An 18,541-nucleotide genomic window follows, 5' to 3' on the forward strand; every position below is an offset into this window, starting at 1 on the left:
GAATTGGTCTTTTTTGTGGTCTAGCTTTTGTCAATTTTGCAAGATAGTGGCTTTTATTGTTTGTTTTTCTTTAACAAATCAAGATTCTCCCAAAGTTTCGGAAACATTCTGTCACTTAAAGACTTATTCCTGCTCATATGCATAAGTACAGAAACGAAAATTATAAAAGCTGCAGAAATGTATGACCAATTCTTATAGCCTTCACAGCTTGCTTTTAAGAAAGAAATAAAATTATGGGAAAAAGAATGGGGAGCAAATCGTTACCGTCTGTGTTGCAACAGTGACGGCTCTTCCCGTTATGACAAGTACACCAGAGAGAAGTTTCTCCTGCTAATGCCAGATAAAAACTTACCTAAGATTGACTTTAGCCCAAATTTGATAAAACGGTTTAGCCTTGAGGAATGTTCACAAGGAGATGAATCTTACTATAAACAATATTATGAAATTATTCTGTGATAAGAAGGCCGACTTGCTGTGAAAAATTGGTCGTAATGTGACAAATAAAGTTAATATTTTGCTTAAAATGTATTTACTCTTCCTTTGAACATAAAAAGGTTTCCTTTTGTTTCAGAATCGTTGAAATGTATGGGGTAAACAATGTTGTTAAATTTTCGATTCTAGCTCCCCCTTTGGGAAGGGTCTAGATCCGCCACCGTGTTATATGACACTTGATTGTTGACCAACTATTTAATAACAAAAGAATTAATGACATGAAAAATAATAAACATGAATAAATATTAAATAATAATAATAAATAACTAAATTTACAATATAATTTTAGAAAAATAATGATCATAAATATATTCAGTTTTTAACACCTATAATATGTTGCAATAATATCAATATTATGTAGAGGGGATTTGGGAATTGTTCACATGTGCCTTTCGATTAGAGGTGCGACATCGATGGCAAAACATCGATGTTACCAAATATCAATGTTTTAAAACATCGATTTTTTTATCAATGTATAACATACATTTTTAAATATACTACACTAATTTGAGCAATAGAAAAGAATACATACCTGACAAATATTTTGAAAATACTAAACCTCAAATCATGAATATAATTTAATAAGAATATTTTGGCAACATCTTGGTATTATAGTAGGACAAAAATTGATAATAAGACAAGCACTGATTAATACAAACTAGTTATAGTAATAAGGAAATATTTTCAAACTGAATGAAACTAAAAGTAAATTTACATCAAAAAAGAATCTAAGAAAATATGTATCATAGTACTTACCGTCAGTTGAATGATGAGAAAAAGTTGTGCTAATTATTTTAAAAATACAAAATTAATTCTATCAATTATTTTTAAGAACAAGAAATATGTGTTGTACTGTTAGTTAATAATTAAACACAAATTGTAAGTAATAGAGGGATGACTTGTTGGGAGAAATCGATAAGTAACCCCGAATATTGGTGTTGACACTTTGGAAAGGAAGTTTGTTTACTTTGTCCCCCAGAAGCGCATTTCTCTTTTTGCAGACTATCCCACCAGTCAGAGAAATATCTCTTTCCGATGGAACAGAAGTTGGCATCACTATCAAAAACTTTAAAGCAACTTTTACCAGCTCTGAATTTTTAAAGTTATAATTTTGACCGTAGTAGCGTATTGGATTTTCCTTTAGTTTAAGAACTGGAGCCTTGAAATAAACTTCAAGTTCCCCCACCAGACTACCAGTGTCAGGTTCTTCCAATAGCTTTGACCTCTTTCTCACACTTTAGTTAATCTTCTACTATCTTGTAGTGATCTTCCCAAAAATCATCCTCTACACAGAAAAATTGATCTTATAAAATGGGTGCAAAAAAAATTAAACTTTTTTTTGGCAACTCCATAAGTAAACTTAATTAGCTGGTGAGAAAATTGGAGCAACTTTTATGATAATTTTCAATAAAAATGCAGAAACATCAACATCGAAAAAACATCGAAGCCAAAACATCGATGGTCCAAAAACATTGAAAGTAAAACATCGATGTTTCCAAAACATCGTCATCGATGTCGCACCCCTACTTTGGATGTTATATTCACAAGTTTCCCATTATCTTCCTTTGAGCTAATCTGAAAAAAAAAAAAAAAAGATAATTCTTAAATTAATTTTAAAAAATTAAATATTATCATAAATTTACTTGAATGCTCGCATATTGGTTTGCAATAGCTAAGTTTAACTTAATTGTTAATGTAAAATATGTCTTCACAAGAAAAAGACTGTACATAAAATTATGTACAACACTTGCTAAAACTAAGAAGTCACCACAGAAATATAAAATGGCTTATAGGTCCAGTCAAACTAAGAAAAAATACCCTTAACATGGACAAAATTGCAACAGAAAGTTTTTCAATTGTTTTTATATCAGTAATTCAAACAGAACAGCATATCCAAAATCTGACAAAATTGGGTCTTGGGGACACCCCCAAAATCAGATTTGAAAATAGGGGGCTGGTGGCAATTATCTTCAAAATATGTAAGCTAATATTCTTCTTTAAAACATATTTTAAAAAAAAAACATTTATCCTTCTCAACTGGAATATCTAGATACAAAGCGTCTTGGTTAATGTTTAGGTCACAAAAATTTGGTAGAACCGCAATAATCTGTCAGTTAGATAATTTGAGAATCTCTATAACTTGACACATTTGTTTCTCTGTCTAGTACAGTGTTATGTTCATATAGGTTGAAAAAGTATGGTTACACCATGTATGTTAAGAGGTAATTATCCTTAGTTGACTGCTATATAAACTAGAGGTTTAAAACTAAGGCCCGCGGGTTGCATATGGTTCATATTGCATGCCGATTCATTTCTCAGACAAAAAAAAAAGATTCTTAAAAAAAGAAAACATTGAAATGCTTTTTAATTTTAAAAAAGTTTCTTTTATTACTTTATAAATTACATTATTTTCCTTGCAAATTTTGGCCACAATCTTCTCATTTGACAAGAGGTGCAACTTACAATGGCAGTTTTCCCTTTGTTTAAATAAACTACATATGGCGTGAGACTTTCAATTTATGAATAACATGAAAGTTATACTCGCTTTGTTACATAATTTAGTTGCGTCAAGCGGAAAACACAACTCTAGTCAAGTACAAAACGTTGAAAAAATAATAATTTTAATCTTTTGTGAAACCCCATCCAACGAAGATATCTTCTTCTTTTTATTGGAGTTCCACTCTTGAATCTCGCATCCTACGCAATATTATTACAGGTCTAACAGCCGAAGATGGCGTTAATGCTGATGAGTTCCACTTATTTGGTACAAACATAATTTCTAAAATGATAGGACAGGAAGTGTTTAGATACACTTTTGAAACATCGCAAAGTAAAAACTTTAGGATCACATGCTACTATTTGTAATAAAGATGATTACAAGTTAATCCAGCACTCCTTTATCAAAGAATGATGACTATTGCCACTTGTGGTGAAATGAATCTTGCAGATGTTATGCGGTATGAACTTTGTGTATACCCTGCAGCATTATTTGGATCTAAACACATGAAGAAAAAGGCGCAAAATCCGACAGTAGTCGAATACATTAAAAATTTATGTAGTGAAGAATCTGACAACATGGTATACATGCAGATAGGTATGTTTTAGATGAAAGATATCTCTTTCATCACCTTCCTTTGTGCAGTAATGATACTTATGAGCATATTGCTATTTCTTACGTTAATTTTGTTTGTAAAACATAAGGGAAACCTATGGTTTTGGAGATTACAGAGGGTCCTAAACAATCAAAGATTCCTCTCACAGATGAAGCTATAAAAAAACCAGTAGAAACATTAATTTTAGTCCGTGCATGCATTTCTTTGGGAAAAAAGAAGTTTTTGGCGAAAAAACAAGCAAGCGATGATTTTCCTTATAAGTGATTTATTGCAGAAACAATGGTGTTCTGTTGTCTGTTCTAAACATCCAAAAATGCCCCAATTCATCAGATCTTGACTTTTGGGAATCCTTTCGTATTTTGAGGAACAGTTCTAACTCAGTTAACGATCTTAGTGCAGTTCCATATTTTTCCAACATTTGGCTCCCATATCTTTAATACTGTCCTTTCCCCATCCCCCCCTTTTTTTTCCCATTCATTTTTATCTATCTTCCTTTGTTTATTTTTACCTTTTTGTCTTGATTGACACCCCTCCCCCCATTTTCTTCTATTTATTTTTATTTTTCCTTTTTTCGAATATTTTTTGTTTCTGTTTATTTTATTTCATGGTTTTCCATTCAGCTTTTCCTTTCTTGCGGTTCACGGTTACTGACAATTTCTTTCCTTTTTGTTTAAGCTTCGGCTTAATCTTTGTCCAATTGAATTCTTTCTTTCTGGGTTTCGTACCTAAGAGAAAGCTCTTGGCCTTTGCTTGCATTCCTATTGGTTCCTGATCGGTTTATAACTTTGTCATTGGTGTTTGGCTAATCCGCTGTTTTTATCTTTTAAGCTGCATGCTTATCTGCTCTTGGCTTTTGTCGGATGTCTTTTCATCCATAAGCTCATTATTTTTTGCATTGAAAAAGGCGTTCCCTGTAACGCCGAAACACGTGTTTGCTGTTATTTGCAAATTTGTGCTTCTTCTAACGTTGTTTTGTCTTACTTTATTGTTCAGTACAAAGGTATTTATTTATCTTATTGATGGTGTTGCTTAATGGGAAAATTGTGCATGCTGCAGTATCCTCTTTCGTACATGTGCCCACCACGGTAAGGGGTTATTCATTATTTACTTAAGGGTCTTGAGGGGAAGGGGAAGTTAGAAAAATCTCTACGTGCCCTTACTTTGAGGGGTGAAGGGTCAACCCAATTCTTATGTAATATTTTGCAAGTCTGCTTTACATTTGAAATCGCACAGTCAAGTGGTTTAACGGGGATCATATTTCATTCGCATCTGGAAGGTAAAAAACATATTAGGATGAGATGATTTTTATTTGTTTTACAAACAATAAGTAGTGTAAAATGTAATAAAAGAAATGCACTATGTATGGTATGTTTTATTTTTAATTAGTATAGCATCAGAAGAAAAATAGAATGTCGAAAAAACATTCAGTCTAGATTCCAACTTTTTAGAAAATATTTCTTTACACAAAAAGGTTTAATAAAATAATAGTGAATTTAATAACGATTAAAGTGATGTAAGATTCATTAGAAGACTGCAAAATCTATTGAAACTTAGAGAGTCATGATGCATAGGTGAGGGAGGGAAGGGGGCGCCTTTCCTAGAAAAATATCTGAAACTGGAGCCTAAACACAAATTTAAGCCATCATCTGTGACAAACTTAGGAGTAAGGATTCAGGTGTTCTTTCTTGAACAATTTTCTAAGCTAAAGTAAAAAAACCGCTGGATTGCCATTTGTTTAGAAAATTTTATATTTGTTCTGGTCTGTGTGAATCATTTTAATATGGAGTGCAGCATGCGAGTAAGTTAAAGGTTCAGCATCACTGTTCTATCACATCCCTATCAACTACTAGCCATGCTAATTTCTCTTTGTATTTAACTTGCTTGGAACCATCTAAGTCGCTAAATTTATAGTTAATACCCAGAGAAGTTCGATGAGGATTATTAGAACAGCTAAAATTTCTCTTCCCCCTCCCCCCAACATTTTATTAAGAATTGTGCTTTGATATTTCTTTATGGATACTTTGGACTACCTTTGAAGCTCCCCTGTATTTAGGCCAGTCTTTTGTTTTATTAAGTATCTGGTGCCCTGGCAGAGCTACAAATATATATTTTTAGGTATTTTAGATTATCTTAAAGTATATTAAGTAAATTGTTTCTGAATATGAAAGGCTTAGCCCCTTACTGAAAAGAAAATGACTGAACCTTTAGTTGCCAAAAAGAGGAAAAACAGTAACTTCACGACATTTTATGATAAAATAAACTGGCAATCGCTCAAAATTTTTCATTCCGAGAAAAAGAAACCTAAGTGGCTTTTCCTTTTTTCTGCCAAGTGATGGTGGGGGTTGCAGTCCGTAACATAGCTTGCAAAAACAAAACATGTACTCAAAATAATAGTGTTGGTTTTTGTTTTTTTGTTTTTTTTTTTTTTAGTGTCCTAAAATTTTATTTCAACTCTGTCATTTTTTTAAATTTATTTATTTTATTTATTTATTTATTTTTTTTAAGTACTTACTACGATACTTTTTAAGACTTCTTAGAGCAAGGGCCATCAAATTTCTTTGATTACCGATCCCTAAAAATTTTCCGATTCCTGTATCAACCTCTCCCTTTTCTAAAACGAATTAATAAAGAGTAACCTCCCCTGTATGTAACTAAATGTTTTTTTCATTTTGAAAAAAATGTATTTTGATATTGGTCAATATTAAAAGGAGGTCTTTAATGATACTATCATGCAGACTGATGATTGAAGACAACTCAATTATGATTTACAGTAGTTTCTTTGTTGATGTATCAGTTGATGTTAGAAAATTAAATCCACAAATGTCATCAAATATTGAAAAGAAATAACTGGGTTTTTAGTCGATTCCCTCTACCCACAAGGTGACCTACTTCACTTATAGATTTTTTTTTAAATATGATCTGAGCTGAATCATAAAAAGTATTTTTGCTTTGATACTTTTTCTTATGATTCACGCAATCTTTTTTTTTTTTTACAACTAAATCAGATTGCCTTTTTCTTGTTTATTTCTGAATTTTCTCATAACATAACCAACAGTGATTGGTTTTGATCTTGTACAAATTTGTTTTTTTAGGTACCATTCATTATGAACTAGAGGTACAACACAGTTCCCTTGTTGCGTTAGCTTATAAATTCAAATTGAAAGCATTAGAAAAAATTTTGGAAAAGGTGAAGTTCTGTCAGTGCTTAGTGTTCTGCAATCAAATAGCAATGTATGTATTTTTGATAAAATACTAACTTCAAAGTGGTTTTATAAGTTTTTTTATATTTTGCATATAGATATCATCCACATATAAATAATAGTCGATGATCGAGTAACCCGCTTGTTTCAACAATGATAACTTGATAATATGTTTTGGTAATGTTTAACATGCACGGAAAGGCTTTATCGTGACAAGGCTGAACTCTATCCGGTAACTTAACTGTTTTACTGGTAAGACAGTCATTTTACGCGAATGAGGAATCAAAAAAGTGATTAAAAATTAACGCTATCCACTGGAGTTTAGGGTTAATCCACTGGATTTAGAGTTAAAATTTCAAATATAAAAATATCACCAAAGAGGCAATTTTCACCCATCATATCTTGGTGAGTCACTTCCTAGTAATGGAAATAATTATCTTTCCTCCGAGCTACATTCATTTTCATACTTCCACGTAAATTCTTAGTAATATGAATTTAAGCTTCTGACATTTCAATTTAAAAAATCCTGCTCTTAGATGGAAAAGTATATACAGTTGGATCCTGATTTAACGAATTCATTGGGACCGAAACTTTTATACGTTAAATCGGGTTATTCATAACATTTAGGTGTGAAATTTTTTTTTAAAAAACTGCTCTTACCTTATCTAAAACCCCTGATAAACATGTGCACAAAAATATCCGTAATTAGAAAGTGAAGCTGAATTAGAAACTTTTTATTCAGCATTTCACAACCTTTAACGCACTAGTTAATTTGAAATTTTAAACAACTAACGCTAAGTAATGATGTTTGACAATTTCCTTGATACTTGACTTGAAATAGTTCTCTTTCCACTTTATGGAGAGAAAAAAGTACTGTGTCATTGCTGCATGAGATATGTTTTTACAGTTTCCAGGCCATTCAAAGCATTTGAAAAAGTAAGTTTTAATGGGAGTTTCTTTATCACTTTTCTGCATCAAAATCGATATTTATTGGTTGCCCACTTGCCCGTCAAAAGTTGCTGATTGATTCCAAGAAAAGTCTTCTATTTCGGACAATATGGATATAACGCATGGAAAAAAATCCAATATTTTCTAACTCAGATTAACAAAAAAAAATTCGGATGTTAAAATAATTTGTTAATTTGGGGTTTATTATTCAGCAAATAGGGGTTTTTGCTTTCATTTTAGTCGGGGGGGGAAAAAGAAAAATTCGTAAATATAGGTTTGTTAAATCTAGGTCTGACTGTAATATGAAGTTACTGTAAATGATACTGTTTTGTATTTATTTTAATCATAAATTAAAAATTTTTAAGCAAATTTTAATCTCAAGTTTTAAGGGGTTTTTTTTTCTGTTGAGGGTTAAATTCTCAAAAAGTTAAAATTTGTGTCACTGATCCAATTTTATTTTTATTTTAACTATGTCAATAGTAATTAATACTTATTGTAGAACTTTCAAATGCAATTCTAAAATGATTTTATTTAAAAAGTGTTACATGCCAATTCGCGATGAAGACCAGATTTTTAACTTAGAAAGAGACAAACAAATAAAAAAATTTTTTCTTTTTTTTTTTTTTTTTATAAAATCATGTAATTGAAAAGTTTACATAGAGATTGGAAAAAAAAAAGTCCAAACAAGTCAATTACTTCTCACTAGAGTATTTTCTTTATTTTTTGAGTGATGACCTAAAATGCAAATAATTTAGAAGAATGTTGAATGGTGTATGGATTTTGAAACATTAGGGATAACACCTGCCCTTCCCCCTAAAAAAACAATTGAAACCTCCTAGAATGATATCCCCCCCCCCCCCCCCCGAGAAATGAAAACTACTCTTTAAAACATCCCCCCAAGAATTTCAAAAGTAATTTATGCTGTGACCCTTGCCCCTTACTTCCTATTCCTATTCAGAGTCACAACTGACTACAACTGTATTTATGTCGAGGACTGCATACTAAGTGCCTAGCCTCCATTATTTTATATACCGATAGATGGCAGCACAATCACCGGATCGAACAGTTTTAAGAGAATTTAGAACTAGTCCAGGAGCTAATAGCTACCTGGTGCTAGCACCCCAAGAGGTATCGTTTCACTTGGAGGACATTGAGACCATGAGCATATTTAACGTCGCCCAGTCCCCTTTAATGACGACGGTGGGTCTTCGACCATCGAGGTTCGAACACAGGACCCTCCGACTCCGAATCCGACACTCTACCGATCAGGCTACCACGGCCCCTGCCCCTTACTTAATGTAAAATTTCATTTTTCATAAAAATGGACCCTGTTTTCCTGGACAAACCTTAGGATGGTGAATAGTTATTGTTGTTTTTTAATAAAGACAGTTGATCAATTTAATATATTATCTTTAAACTCCTTATTGTTCAGTCTGCACACAAAAGAAAATAAGTTGGTTACAGTATTGGATAATATTTATAACTAAACTTATAACTAAAGTTTGCATATAGCAGTCCAATATACCTCGTGAGGCAGACCAATGTATTCCGGGAATAGACCAGGTTGGTTCACTTAACAAAGTTCCATTAAAAATTTAAAAAAAAAAAATAATAATAAATTTCACCTTTTTAAAAAAATCAGGGATTATGAGAAATGTTTTGTAATACCTATCACAGAAAATCGAACTGCTTATTAAAATTTTTGACGATAAACAGTGAAAAGGAAAAAAGCAGACCTAAATGCCCTATCTCCCCCCTACATCTAAATTAAAAGATCAAATGTGTTAAAAAAGATGCTTGGCAAAATGAGAAATTGAAATATTGTTGAAATAAATTGTAAAATATATGCCGTGAATACAGGCTACTTTGGCCTGGAGTCTAAAGCTCTAGATTGACAATCTCCAGCGAGTGACTGTTTCATTGAAAATAGCTATCAAAGAATAAGATCTGTCACAAAAAGCAATTATTATTTTTTTTTCTCAACTGTTCTTTTGATCTGAATGATTGTGAATAAAATTCTGCTTTCTAATTTCTTGTAGCCTTATCACATTTATTTTTGAAAACAAACTCCTATTTCCATGCAAAGGGAAATATCCCAAATTTAACATTCATAGAATTTTTATGCAATCTCTTACTAGACAAAGTGAAATTACACTAGAATATGTCAGTACGTGTTTGTCTTGTATTAATTTGAAAGGGTTGGGGTCTAAAGTCTTAAAAATCTGTAGTCTTTTTTGGGAGAACTGTTTAAGAAATTTTTTTACAAATTTCCAACCTCTTATAGGTCTAGGCTCCCACTACGAGCGGTCTTGCTAACATACTACAGCCAAGATATGCCTATTTATCAAAGTAGCATTGCATCATAATGATATAAATACAATTTGAAAAAATTGGGAGAGTATTTTAGAAATTATTTTCTGCATCTGACTACTATTTTTTTGTATTTGAACTAAGTGGCAGTGCTGTTCCATGAATTTGGGCATGTAGGGAATTGAGGAAAACATAGAATGCATCCAAAAATGTGTAATGCATTGAAAATGGGAGTTACTATCATTGCATTTACCAATTTTTCCAAAACTCAAAATCAAACTGAATGCTTGAAAAAAAAAAAAAAACCCTCATTGGAATCTTTTTCCCAATAAGAATTGCGTACTTAAAAAAATTATCATATGCATAATTTGATAATTTGCAGTGGAAAACATTTAACACAAAACTGTAAGATTAAAAAAAAGATTTTATGCTGTAGGAATTTAGTGTAAAAAAATTTTCATTAAAGGCATAGCATACTGTCCGAACCACTATATCGCTTCCTGTTAACAGATTTTTCATGCTAAACGTTTTTGTGTTATACGTATTTCACTGTATTTGTTATTGTATTTATTATTTTGACAAATTGAATTTAGGTGACCAAAAGATTGTTTATTTTCTTCGCTATTTAAAAACCCTTTTAAAAAGTTCTTTTCTTGCTCTTGGGTTGAAACTATTAGTGACAACTTTATGTGTGTTATTTTTTCTTTTTACTAATCTTTTATATTTTACAGTGTGGAATTGCTTTGTAAAGATGTCAAAAAATTGGGATTTACTGCAACGTACATTTCAAGTGCTAAAGAGCAGATAGATCGTTTGAAAGCTATTGATGCTTTGAAGCGTTTCAAGTGTAAAATCTTAGTCTGCTCAGATTTAGTAAGTTGCTCCCATAAGGCTTTCTATACCAAAAGTTTTCTTTCAATTGATGATGGCAATAATAAAAATAATTGATGAAAACAAGTAACTGATGCAGATAAAGGACCAAAATATATGAGTGAATAGAATACTTGTAGCGAGTAGAGAAATTTGTTGTACATTTTAAAAAAAAGGTGTCCAGTTCCTGTTTTCAATCGCCACTCTATTTTTTCTTTTTTTTTCTGTACTTACCATGTAACAAGTGAATATTTTCAGGTCTACTTTGATTTCCTAAATATTAGTTTTAAAAGTGGCTTGCATTTCTTTAAATGAAGGTTAAAATTGTGTTTATGTTGTCTCTTTTTGAAGTAATACAGCAGGGTGGCGACGGATCAGGGAGATCAGGGAAAAGTCAGGGAACTTTATTAATCAGTCATGGAAATATCAGATCATGGATGAACGGAAAAGTCATGGAAATATCATGGAAGTTTGAAAAAAAAATTCAGGGAAAATTGATTCAGGGTTCGTACACTCCTTCAAAACTCCTCCAATACTCCTTCATTTAGGAAATTTCTTTGAAGTGCCCTTCAAACTCCTTCATTTTGGTTTTAACTCTTTCAAAACTCCTTCTTTTTTAGTTCAAGACTACATTATCTTCCTCTAAAACAGTGATTTAAAATATTTTGATTAACAACTGTTAACTTCGTCATGAGGATAAAGGGGGAGGGGGTGGGGGCTCCGTCGCTCGCAGTTGAGAAAGGAAACTAAACACATTGAATACGCGGAAATAGGCAATAATTTTTCGCATCAGAAAAAAGAAAACAATTTTCCCCATAATTTAGTTTTCATATAAGATATTTCATCTGTCAAGTGATTGCGTTAATGTGAGTGGTTGTGTTAAAAAAACAAGTTGTTTAAGTACAGGGGTTTTCAAACTTATTCGGCTTGCCTTACCGCACCCTATGAAGGATTAGAATTTTCTGACCACACCCTAGTCCTTTTCTATTATATAGGTTAAGTACACCAAAGAAGACCACCCTATGGTTAAAAACCTAATATCTCACTGTTTTATAAATGAATTGCTCCAGCTTTTACATCTTCATCAGATGACTCATAAAAACTTGGCTAGAAAATAAAACCAAGTAAAAGTTTAAATTTCAATTATGCTTTTGTGTAGTTTTAGCAAAGCTAGGGAAAATACTAATCAGCAAAACTCTGGGCAAAGTTTAATTCTCTTAGAGTTCAAGACACAAGTGCCAAGAAGTACTGCCAAATTAAAACAAACTGAAAATTGTCATTAATATTAATATACATTGAACCACATTTAATAACTTCAAAAACATTACCAAAAAATCCATAATTACTTCCAAGCAAAGTAGAAAATCTTCATATTCTGAGCAACTGATAATTCATTATTTTCTGTTCTTTGGCACTCATGCGCACAATTCGTCAATTTATGTGTAGCATATGATCATATACTCCACCTGATGCTTCGGTGTTGTATTATAAGGTCACTGGAGTGCTAAGAAAGTTGACCACTTTTCATAACGGTCAACAATCTACTTTTCTAGGTTTTCAAAACAAAGGAAAAAATTAATGTTACACAGCGACATTTATCTTTGTGAATTTGTCAACCACATAAATTAGGCTACAAGAATAATAATAAACTTTTTATGTACTAGTAACTCTAACAGTGAAGCAAAATTATATCAGGTAGTTTTTACATGTTTCTTCTGAAATTACTTTTGCTACAATTTTATCTGGTTAAGAAAAACTGCCTGCTGATAACGCTTTATCACCAGTTAGGCTTTCTGATGATGATGAAGTCACAAACTAGTGAATTTTTACTGTGCTTTTTCAAAAAAGTGTGAATGGCCTAATTACTCAATATAACCCTATTTGGTAAACCCACCTAGCATATAAATTGATAAGATGGACACTTCGTGGCTCCCCTCACTTCTTCCTACAGCTCCCTGGTTGAGAACCTCTGGTTAAGTAAATGGCACTTTGGGAATGGTAAAAGGAGTCACCCACAAGTGCTGTCATGCCTTGAGGGGAAGACATGAAATTGTGACAAGGGAAAGAGAGAAGGTTGCAAAAAGTGACATCACACAGTTATTATAATAATTTGTTTATGAAAAATATGACTTGTAACTAGGGGAGGAGTAAGGTTTAAGGTGTAGTGTGAGAATTTGTGACAAAGGAGGAAATGTGTTTTTCAAATATGTTGAAAAAAAAGTGACATTCTTTACGGACAGCCCAAAAGTGCTCCTTCAAAATCTCATTTTACTCCTTCAAAACTCCTTCATTTCATTTCTGAAATTGAGTACGAATCCTGTGATTTAATGAAACTTTTTTTTTTTTTGCTTTGCGAAATGGAGTTCACTAATTACCTATGCATTTTCCACCAATTATTTGTTTTAAAAAAAGTAAAACTAATTAGGCGCAATTATACACTGCACCTGGGCCATTTGGGCATCTTTTTTGATCAAGGTCAAAGTATTGAATCTTAACTTATTAACCACAAGATGAACTTCACAGTATGATTGCTTCTGTGTCAGTAAAGTTGTTTATTTTACGTAACTTGAATAATCCTTCCATTGGGGTTCCATGCTACGTGAAGTAAACAACCCTACAGGCAAAAAGGAAGCTGTCCTTAATGACTTAGCTCATTTGTCCTTACTCATTGCCTTGAAGTAATTAGCGTAGCGTAATCACGATTTCAAGAAAAAATCTTTTTTAAATGAATACTGATAAAAGCTTAAAAGTTATTACTTGGCATTTTTAATTTAATTGCTAAAATTGAATGTTAAATCAAAATCAACTTGGTTTTTTGCCATTGTATTATTTGCTGTCGCCTCAGCTTATACGAAGGGTTTTTTTTTCAGACTAAAATTCTTTTATTTTAAAACATTTATATTTTGAAATTAACAATTGTTTTTTGTATTTCAATGTTGTTTATTACAAAAGAAATCTAAGCTTTTTTTGATAAGGAATGAAATATTTGAAGTTGAGTTGTGTACATAAGTAAACATTTTAAATATTAAAATGCTGTATTAGTTCAATCACTCATCAAAACCTAAGTTCTTGATTAGAAACTAGCACAATTACATAAATATGTCTATTTTTTATATAAGTAAAACTACATTACTTACATACGTTCACTATAACTTGTTATTCTTGCAGCAACAATTATACTGCTTGAAAATTCAGTTCAAAATGTTTCCACATAAACTTTTTAGTTTTATCATGATTAGATATGTCTTTAAGAGTGATGTTAATAATTTCTTAGAACTCTTATGCTAATTGCTTACTTGAGGTATATTTGTTTTAGATTTCCTATAATATTTCCTTGTAGATAATTTAATATACTATTTTTACTAAAAAAAAAGAGCATCTTTTCAAAATATATTTTTAATTAACAGCTTAAAACGTTTTAAAAGCTGCATTTTATTTTATATGCAATGCTTTTCAGGTTTAGTCCAGTCAAATTAGGTCGAAAAAGGGCCGAACCTGGACATTCAAAAAAAAGAATGTGCACCTATACCAAATTGTTCAGTATCATGAGGAGATAACGTACCAAAAAGTCCCAAGAGTTTGAGCGTCGGGTTTGGGAGTTATGGGGGGGCAAAGAGGGGGCTCAAAATGCAGATTATTGCTTTATTTCAGCTGTATTTCCAACACTATTCGTTTTATTGAAACGGTAATTGAATAAAAGTTGAATATGGAACAAATTACAAACACTGCAAGTACTATTCTTACACACATTCGTCATTAAGGGGGGAGTTGACCCCCCCCCCCCCCCCCGCACCATCCCCCTCCCCTTCGGATTTTGAGATATATATATTGTACAAATGCAAAAGTTTCATTGCAGGTATTTTATTATTTTTTATGACATTTTCCAGTGTATTCCCCTTTGCCCCTCCCCCCCACCCATGAGTAAATGAAATGACGGGCCTAATCATACGTATCTGAATCCCAAATAACGTTGACACTTATTTATTCATCGAATAAGAAAAAAATTCCGAAGTGCATTCTCTTTGGATTTTTTAAAGAAGTGCTATAGAATATGACATTTCATAGATTCATTTTTGCCGATGGATATTATACTAAGAATATTAATAGTAATCCTGTATTTAAAGTGTTTTTTTTTTTTTTTTTCAGTTATAAGTTAAAATGGCGTCAAAATGGCATTGAAATTTAATTCTCCTGTACGCAGGCTCGAATCTACGTACTCGCAGACCCAGCAATGCGGGGGTCTGTTGGGGAGGGAGGGCGGTGAAGGAGGGGGGGCTTTAAACCAAAAAACTTTAAGAAACTAAATAAAAACCAATACTTCAAATTTAAAAGCTGAAAATGTTTTTGTAATCTTTTAGAGAAAATTTGAGGAACTATATATAGAGAAACTCAACACATAGTATTACTTATGAACTTTAGCGAACCTTAATTAATAAAAATAGTTTAACAGGAGTCACCAAGTTGTGAATTTGATACAAATTCCTTTTAATAATAAAATATACTATGCACAGAAATATATATAATCATTAGGAATCCTCAAAGTTTTAAAATATAGAAACGAAAGCACACACACACACACATCGGTTCTAAAAATTTGAAGGACAAAAATAGAAGAAAATTTGGTGGTCTAGCGATTGCAGTTTTGCATTGTAGGTACTGCTCTGTACGTCTGTTTTTGGGTTTCAGTGTGAATCGGATGTCGGAATGAATGTTGAATGTATAGAAAAGGTTAGTTTCTGAAATCTGAAAGGTAAGACGTTGCGCCGTAAGCGCAGGGCTTGATTACCCAAAAGGCTCGGGAAGCTAGAGCTCCTCCTCAGAACTTTCAGGAAGCCCAAAAATTACTGAAAAACTGCTTAAAAATTCCAGATTCAGCTTTTAAAGGTACTGCAAACATTAGAACTGGTTCTATCAAATTTGGCCGAACCTATTACAATGTACTTTCATAACAATTTTGTGACAGGACAAATCTGTTTCAGCAACTAACGACCCTTTGTTGTTTAGAATTTCAGTGAAAACGTATGTAATTTACAAAAATTCTATCAGTCGGGTAGGAGGAGAGGTTAAACATTGATCTGAATTTTGCTGTGTCTAGCAACAGTGAATTTTATTTAAATGTGCGTTGAATTTTTAGAAAAAATTCCAACACAGAATTTGTGAGGCCCTGAAATGAGAAGGAGCTTTCCCACTTCAGAGGTTAATCGGGGCCTGCTTAAAGTCTTCTATAAAATTAATTTATGTTTTCTCTTCACTTTGCAGATTTGCCACTTCTATTTCTATAACCTCTGTTGAGTGCAGAAAAAAAAAAGCAAATGCACCATGGGAAATAACTCATTTAAACGATGTTTGTTTTGATTTTCGAACGTAATTTTTGGCATTTTTTAAGTTTGAATTGCTTTTTTCCTTGGAACATTTTCAAAAGTAAAAACAAAGACTTTTGCTTCCAAATGTATAATATGTTATATTTCTGAAAAGGTTCAAGAAAAAATTACAAACATTTTACTTCCATTTAAAAAAAGGAAATGACAAAGAATCTCTGATTTTTTAAAAACCTTTTTTTTTGGCAAGAGCAAAGATTATACTTGCAAATCTCCACCCCCCCCCTCCCTTCCTGTGGTTGAAATACTAACAAGTATGTCCCTAGCGATGCTGCTTCGGTTCTAAAAGTAGCCATCAATTTTTGACGGAAGTTCAGTATACTATTTTCGCTCAACGTTTTTAATTGAGATCGTTCATAATCTTTCAGTATTTCAGACTAACAATCAATCGAATGCTGATGAATAATCAATTCTTGTATCGCTTGTACAGTCAAAGTTCGGCAAAGTGTGTTTAACGTCTGTTCTTATCTTTTTACATTTCAATCCGACCCGCTTCGGTTTTTCTTGGGGACATAATATAAATATATTTTCTGTTTACTTCAAGAAAAATGTAGGTTTACACTTTTGAACTTTCATTTCCATTAACGTACTATTTTAACAGAATGTAAAAACCTTTTTGTCTCCAAATTAAGGTATTTCTGTGAAAGTTTTGCTTACAAATGAAATTGAAGAGCAAAATTAAAATGTTGAAAAAAGCCGCATTGCGGTACATTCTTTCGTGGTCCTAAAAAATTTGTCCGGAATGTATGACTATAATGTTAGCAAAAGAAAAATGAGCTAAAATGGCAGAAAATGTAGAACGTGAAATAAAATCGGGAAAAAAGTGACACACTAAATATGTGTTTTTGTCACAAGCAAAATAAATAATTTCTCCATTATTTAAATTATGAAATTCTAACTAAGAAGTTAAACGGCATTCATACAAAATCCAGCGTCTTATAAACTCGGCCAATGAAGAGTTAAAGACGTGGTTTTATCAACGAATAACCAGGAAATTAAAACCTTTTATGAAATTTTGAAGACTGAATAATAAGGAAGTAAAGTATTTCAATTATCAAAACTAAACATTTTTGAACAAGTCGTTCAAACTACGGAAACACATGGTGAGGTTCGAGACAAAGCTAAAAACCACATGAAACCTAAATCTGGATCATGTTTTTAAAAAATTTCCCTGCATTCAATTTAATCTGGTATAATATTTGTCAGAAATAGACATTGAAATGTCTGAGAAACACGTCAAAAATTTGTATTTTGACCCGATTAAGCCTGTTATTTCATTAACATGGGGGGGGGGGGTGAGTGAGGAGGGGTAGCAAAGGGAATGTACTCAAAAAATGTTATTTTAAAAACAATAAAACACGAGCAAGGAAACTTTTTCATTTGTACAATGCATATCTCAAAAATGGGGGGGGGGGGGGAATTCCCCCCCCCCCAAAGACAAATCTTTGCAAAAAATATTACTTGTAATATTAGTTATATGTACCATATTCAACTTTTATTCAATTACCCTTTCATTAAAACGAATAGTGTTGGAAATACAGCTGAAATAAAGCAATAATCTGCATTTTGAGCCCCCTCTTTGCCCCCCCATAACTCGCAAACCCGACGCTCAAACTCTTGGGACTTTTTGGTACGTTATCTCCTCATGATACTGAACAACTTGGTATAGGTGCACATTCTTTTTTTTGAATGTCTGGGTCATGACCTAATTTGACTGGACTAGTTGGGCAAAGAAAGGAAACCATTATCATTGGTAACATAAATCAGGGAAATTTGGTGAACTTAATCAGGGAAAAGTCAGTAAACTTTTTTTCACAGTTCCTGTCGCCACCCAGTACAGGCTCACTTTTCTGCTCTACATGTGAATTAACGTGTACTATTTTAAGAAGAAGATAATTTCATTGTTATGTAAATTCTTATAAGGATGTGATGAAAAAACAGAAAACTGTACTAAATTGTTTTGGATCTATCTTATGCACAAGTGTCTATACTGATTACCATAAAATCCCGAAAGTAACCCCCCTATCGATTATAACCCCCCCTCCCTTTTTGTGGAAAGTGAAAACATTTTAAAATCTTGAATATACAACCCCCCCCCCCCCCTTCATCTGAAAAATTTTCCAATCATCTTCATTTGCCACTCCCTCCAAAAAAAAAAAAGATATCATTTTCTGCTTTACTTGGAAAGCATTTACAGAGGTTTAGTTTCCCCCTCCATGTGCAGGTTTTC

At 32.3% G+C, this 18,541-nt stretch overlaps 1 protein-coding gene across 1 annotated transcript in view; it reads left to right on the forward strand.

Annotated features, from left to right (window-relative positions):
- LOC129225662 (probable ATP-dependent RNA helicase DDX20) overlaps positions 1-18,541 on the forward strand; it is a 92,516-nt gene that overhangs the window by 59,599 nt on the left and 14,376 nt on the right. The window contains exons 6-7 of the mRNA XM_054860138.1: positions 6,698-6,836; positions 10,795-10,936. Of these exons, the coding sequence (XP_054716113.1) occupies positions 6,698-6,836; positions 10,795-10,936 (281 nt within the window). The remainder of the gene's footprint in view (positions 1-6,697; positions 6,837-10,794; positions 10,937-18,541) is intronic.

Source organism: Uloborus diversus, chromosome 7 (assembly GCF_026930045.1).
Source record: "Uloborus diversus isolate 005 chromosome 7, Udiv.v.3.1, whole genome shotgun sequence".
NCBI lineage: Eukaryota > Metazoa > Arthropoda > Arachnida > Araneae > Uloboridae > Uloborus > Uloborus diversus.